This window comes from Haliotis asinina, chromosome 3 (assembly GCF_037392515.1).
Source record: "Haliotis asinina isolate JCU_RB_2024 chromosome 3, JCU_Hal_asi_v2, whole genome shotgun sequence".
Lineage (NCBI taxonomy): Eukaryota > Metazoa > Mollusca > Gastropoda > Lepetellida > Haliotidae > Haliotis > Haliotis asinina.
In genome coordinates this window covers 63,847,762-63,853,761 of record NC_090282.1, presented here as the reverse complement: position 1 = coordinate 63,853,761, position 6,000 = coordinate 63,847,762, and the positions used below count along the sequence as shown (strand labels likewise).

Below are 6,000 nucleotides of genomic sequence, written 5' to 3'. Positions count from 1 at the left end.
GATGGATAAATGGACGATCAACTAGTTCCAGATTCCTTTGATCTATCTATCTATCTATCTATCTATCTATCTATCTATCTATCTATCTGCACATTCTCATAGAATGAGTATGTGTGCGTGCGTGACCGGCTTCCAAAGAATCCTATTGGCCAATGATCTTTAATTAATGTTGGTTGGTTCTGAATCAGACAATCGAGTGATGAACAACATGAGCATCAATCTAGAAAATGGGAAATGATGACGTGTCATGACCACCCGATCCCGTAAGTCGCCTTATACATGACAGTCATGCTGACGACCAGTTTTGGCCTTCACGGGTGTCTGATACTAATACTATTATGAAACACCAGTTGTGTAGTCAAAGTTTCTTCAAACGAGACAGTATATCCATATCTTCATTAATTCGAGGTCAACACCTTTACAGTTGCTTCATGAAGAAAACCTTCTACGTCATTTATAAATATGGAGAACAATAGTGGCTATATATTTTCCCCCTGTCTAACATCCGAGTAACACTAAAATGTGTTTGATATATTATTATCAAGCATAACGGCGGACTTGATATCATGATATTTGTTCTTTGTTAGATTTACAAATTTGCCACTTCTGTTTCTGACCATCATATGCCACAGACCAGTAAGCCAAACAATATCGAACTCTTTTGAAAAGTCAATGAAGAAACAGTACAACTTAATTTTGTTTAATTTTAACAGTTTTGTAAGTATATGTATGGCAGAGATTGTCTGATACCGAAAAAGCTTTTTCTGTGACTGATCATAAAACATCAGATGTCAGATCCTGTTGGGTACAGGGATGTCAGGACTATGTGTCTTATTTATGTTTTATGCACATATCCCTATTTCGACTTATTTCATTATTTATCGTTCTCATTTAAACCCAAGTGGATTGTGTCCCAAATCATTCGATGTAAATTTAAGTCTACCATGTTTATAATCGTAGTATTCATGTTATTTTAATTTTGGCTAGCATTTCGTACACTCTCCAGAGGCTGAAGGGATGGTGTAAATCCAACTAGGGTCCATGTAGGTAGCAAAGGTACAGTAAGTTCCCATGGTTCCTAGTATGGTGATCTACCTTCAGTCGTTGGCGATCTACAGCCAGTGTTTTAAACTGTATTGTCTGCTTTAATTACTAGAATGTTTTACTTTTTCCATGCTGGCTTAATATCCATATCTGTGACACCCTAGTATTTTTACTGTCCATCATAACAGGCTTTATTCTTCAAAACAATGTTTTCATTTTTTTCATATAAATTGTTTTCGTCACGATATGGCTGAGATATTGCCGATGTGACGTTAAATTTTAACTCACGCCCAAGCGGACTGTACTTTGGTTTTACCCCAATTAACCTTCCAGCTCAGTGTTTGTCTATCGACTGTCTCTCAGTTGATTAATGAAGATAATCTCTTTATCATATAGTCAGTCGTTATTCGATCTTGTGTCGATCTTGCGAACTTGTCGATAATGTTCATCATGAACTGCGTACTGACGGCAAGGGACACCCTGAGGAAACGCGAAGATGCTTTTGAAGAAACTGTTTGGGTATCTGATACTTCTCAGTGTTGGATGTTTAGTGGTAATTTTCATAAATGTGAACTGGAAATCATTAACACTTGATCTAAACAAGTTGATCCAAAATGATCCAAAGTAAGTACCGTCCGTCCCTTGATTTTAAAGACTGATGCTTATGCGTGTGCGAACGCTCAAGCGCGCGTGTATATATGCACGTGTGGTATATGTGTGCATGCATGTGTGTTTTCATGTGTGCGTTTGCCGTTCAATATTTTTATGATCACCATGGGTTAAAATTTTTGTCGCTCTTTAGATATCACAATGGTTCTCAACAGGATTCAAGTTACTTGAACATTGTAAAAATAATACGAATTTGGGTAGTACTTTTATTTACTGAAATGCACTGGTGAATGTGATTAAATCTAAACATTTTTTTCGTGATGATCTTTCCCTCACACCCAAATTTAGAGAAAGTTAACTGCATATTATGGTAGATCAATTTTGAACAAACATTCGCCTTAGTATGTTTCCTCCATATAATGCTAGCCAGGTGAGTTTATACAGAATGGTTTTACCTGATTTTAAATGTAATACACGTCTTTAGATTTTATCCTGATATGAGCTTTATGACTTAAGATTCATTAACGCCCAGATTAGCTGTTTAATTTCATCAACACGACAGATGTAATCTGTCTATATATATAATCACGTTGTTGAATATTTAAAATATTTACTCTTGGTGCTATTTCTGGCCATTTTATCAATCTTATCAATAAAGTTTATCAATAAAACTTAGATGAACAGTTTGCCACTCAGTATGTATCTGTAATTACTTGCTATCGATCAATGTATCCGTATCACGCGCTGTTCTGTATCACACTCTCGCTTACTGGCATAATCGAGTTGATGTTTCAGAACGATGTAGCGATTGCCGTCTCAAAATATACTGCTAACATTTGTTGTGTATAAATACGAAGGTAATATACAGTTTACTGTAAACGATTCACATACAAAAAGTTGGTTAATTAAAAACCTATTACTTGATCAAATAATCAGTTCAGCTAAAATACATATTTATGTGAGTCCTTTGAAAAACACCATTCCAAAATTTGACAACTTTAAAAAGACTTTATAAGGTATCTATTCTGTTGAAAGCTTCATTGCCAAAAAGAAGAGTGAAAAGAGCAAAAGCCTTACCTCCGTAGCGTGTGTCCTGGCCACAAAGAAATCCATATAATTCTAGACTTGTGTAGCATAACATTTTCCGACTACTGAATCAGTCATACACATAAAACACTTGTATTGTCTTGTATACCATCTGCTGGGGACAGTAAAGTTATGGGACGTCAACTCCGTCGACGGAACAGCCTCTAACAATCTGAAGTAATAATCATATAATACCTACATGTAACATAACGCACTTTGTACATCAACATGTAACAGCTACATTCGATTTCTTTTACAAAAGCAATGCTTTGATGAGAAACTACATTTACAACAGATATTCCCTTCTAAATTTCCCTACAGTATCAAGATCAATCGTGAATACTACGACAGAGCACAACCTTACCGACATATGAAAGGAGACAGGTGGATTGTGCTCACAACGATCTCTAATCCTACTCCTGACGTCCAGTTTCTAGTAAACATTCCTGGGTGGAATGTAGTCGTGGTTGGTGATACCAAGACACCGACCAGTTGGAGGTGAACATAATTTACTTCCATTTATTATATGTTGTGTCATGCGGGAGGTAAAAGAACCCGAGGTTGATTTTATTTTAGCAAGTTGGCCTACATTTGTCTCTATTTATACCATATTATATACCGGAATATGTTTTGGTTTGAATTTGATATGGTTCGTTTTATATCTAAATAGCGGAACTTCACTTACTATTTTCCTGCTCTCTGAAGACAAAGGTTTGTGAATCATTAACCCATTCTAATCGCGATATGACCGCAATATTGCCGATGGTATATAAATAACTAACTCATTTTTTTATATCATAGGATATAATGCTGTGGATTTAACAAGTTGAGGTAGTCAACCTGGTTTGAAATTTCCTAAGCGAATTTGTAAGGTCTCTGGCATCTGGTGACGAAAAGTTTTTATCAGTAACAAATGTCACACATGAGAGTAAATTTTCTCAAACATACTGACTGTCCAAACAAATCATTTCAAGCGCTAAAATATTCTCTTATCCTATGCATCAGTCTTACATTTAATATCATTAACGCGAAAGCTACTAACATCTAAAGCTAGATTCACTTACAATAAAAATAATACTGATGCTGAATCTTTTCTCCACAGGTTGCCGAACTGCGTATATTTAAGTTTAGAGGACCAACAGAAACTGCCCTTCGAGACAGTAGGTTTTCTTCCAAGAAACAGCTATGCAAGAAAAACTGTAGGATATCTGTATGCTATTTCTAGGGGAGCAAAAGTCATATACGAGACAGATGATGATAATCGACCAGAAGACTTACTGAATAATTTCGTCCAAGAAAGAACAATGTGGGGACTGATCTACAAAGGTGGATCACGCTTCAATCCATACCGACATTTTGGACAACCAACCTTGTGGCCAAGAGGATACCCCCTTAGTTCTATTGGAGAAAACATCTCTACTGAATATGTACTGAATCACTGGAAAACACCATCGATTCAACAGGGCGTGGTGAACGGTGAACCTGATGTGGATGCCCTTTTCAGACTGACCCGAAAACAAACCCACTCTCAACTCAATGTGACCTTTGATGACCGAGCTCCACCAGCAATTGTCCCAGCTGGTGTGTTCTCTCCCTTTAATTCTCAAAATACATTTTTCCTCTATGATGCATTATGGGCTCTCTTGATTCCAACTACGACCACGTTCCGAGTGTGTGACATCTGGAGAGGTTACTGGGCTCAGAGACTTCTTTGGGAGATGGGAGGAAACTTGGGTTTTTTCCCCCCAAATGCATTCCAAAACAGGAATTTACATTCCTACACCAGGGATGCTGCGAATGAAAAGGATTTGTATTTTCAGACCGAACGTCTTGTTGACTTCCTCCGAACGTGGACATGTGAACAAGACAAAACATTCTTTGCCTGTATAACTAAACTGTCTGTTGACATGGCACATGAGCAATTTTGGAAGGCAGCGGATGCTCACCTCATTCACTTCTGGCTCAAAGACCTGAAAGCTCTGGGATACAAAGAACCAAGACGAATTCCTTTTGGTTCTCTCCCAAATGGCGTTCAAGTCACACCAGATTCGAACTTGCCAAACCAAACTCGACTGACAAAACAACAGGTGAATGTCACATTTTGGGCTGCTGAACAGACACCACCTCTAGTATATTCCACATGCAAGATTTCATCGAATGTTGCCTCACACATTAGGAAAATAGCGTCATATTGTATCAATTATACCAAACAGTTGTTCAGCATTTTAGAACTGAACGTTCTCAATCAGATTTATACATATCCTAACCTTTTATTAATTATTGTCTTCAATCGTCCTCACTATGCTAACCTAGAATTTCTTCAGACAGTGTATGGTTTGCGCTTCCCACACGTTGTTTATTGTGGAACCAACAAAGATAAATTTCAATATTACACTAAGCTTTTCCGAACGCATTTGACCTTTATAGAGGTTGCCATTGGTCGTGGGTGGTTTGCTCAAAACTGTCTAATTCAAGCCATGAAAATACAATACACTGTTGATGGGTATCTATACATTGGGGACGACGTGTTGCTTAATGTGTGGAATATTCGTACCCTTCCTTTTGACAGACTATGGCTCGTCAACTCATCGGTGTTGCAACCGTGTGACAAAACGAAATGGATGTGGTTTTCAAATCCTAAAGTTGGTTTAAAAACGTACCAGACTGCCCTTGCAACTTTGAAAGCGGTAGACACAGACAAATATGATACATTCAAAGAAATGATATGGAGAAATTCAAAGAAAAAGGATGCACTGTTTTACGGTGCATCAGACATTGCCTATGTTCCTGCAAGATACAAAGATGAGGTACTATACTATATGGAACATTTTTCAAAATTCAGTCTATTTGTTGAAATCATATTTCACACAGTGTTTGGAGGCATTGAAGAGTGGGAAAACGTGGTAAAGATACCAGGAACATATTTATGGTACGATGGGAAAAGGGCCCATTTTGACAAGTATTATAACAAGCACAACGTTTTTCTTCACCCAGTTAAAATATCGAAATTGATTTCTGTGCCAGAAGGAAGAAGATTTTTCTGCGATAAATACCTGCCTTTAGCGTTGTTTCACTGAACACGAGAAGAACCTACCAGGTAAAGATAATCTGCCGAAGAGGTTCGATTTCGATTCACTGGTGGAACCACATCAGTCATGTTAAAACGTGTTTTATGGCCATTACATTGTCATTTTGTTTTTTTAAAAAAATGTACCTTTGTACATTTGGCTAGCAGTGGACAACATGTCATGTGCACCTTTT

At 37.4% G+C, this 6,000-nt stretch overlaps 1 protein-coding gene across 1 annotated transcript; it reads left to right on the top strand.

The window, feature by feature from the left end:
- The first annotated feature begins 1,540 nt into the window (after window positions 1-1,540).
- Window positions 1,541-5,816, top strand: LOC137276983 (uncharacterized). The gene is made up of 3 exons (XM_067808639.1): window positions 1,541-1,668; window positions 3,061-3,237; window positions 3,842-5,816. The coding sequence occupies exons 1-3, from the start codon at window positions 1,541-1,543 to the stop codon at window positions 5,814-5,816; spliced, it is 2,280 nt and encodes a 759-aa protein (XP_067664740.1).
- Window positions 5,817-6,000: the final 184 nt, after the last annotated feature.

Excerpts from the sequence above, each read along its gene's own strand:
- LOC137276983 (XM_067808639.1), top strand. The coding sequence starts at position 1,541 with ATGCTTTTGAAGAAACTGTTTGGGTATCTGATACTTCTCAGTGTTGGA. Across the intron at positions 1,669-3,060 it reads TTGATCCAAAATGATCCAAA|TATCAAGATCAATCGTGAAT; the intron begins GTAAGTACCGTC and ends ATTTCCCTACAG. Across the intron at positions 3,238-3,841 it reads AAGACACCGACCAGTTGGAG|GTTGCCGAACTGCGTATATT; the intron begins GTGAACATAATT and ends TTTTCTCCACAG.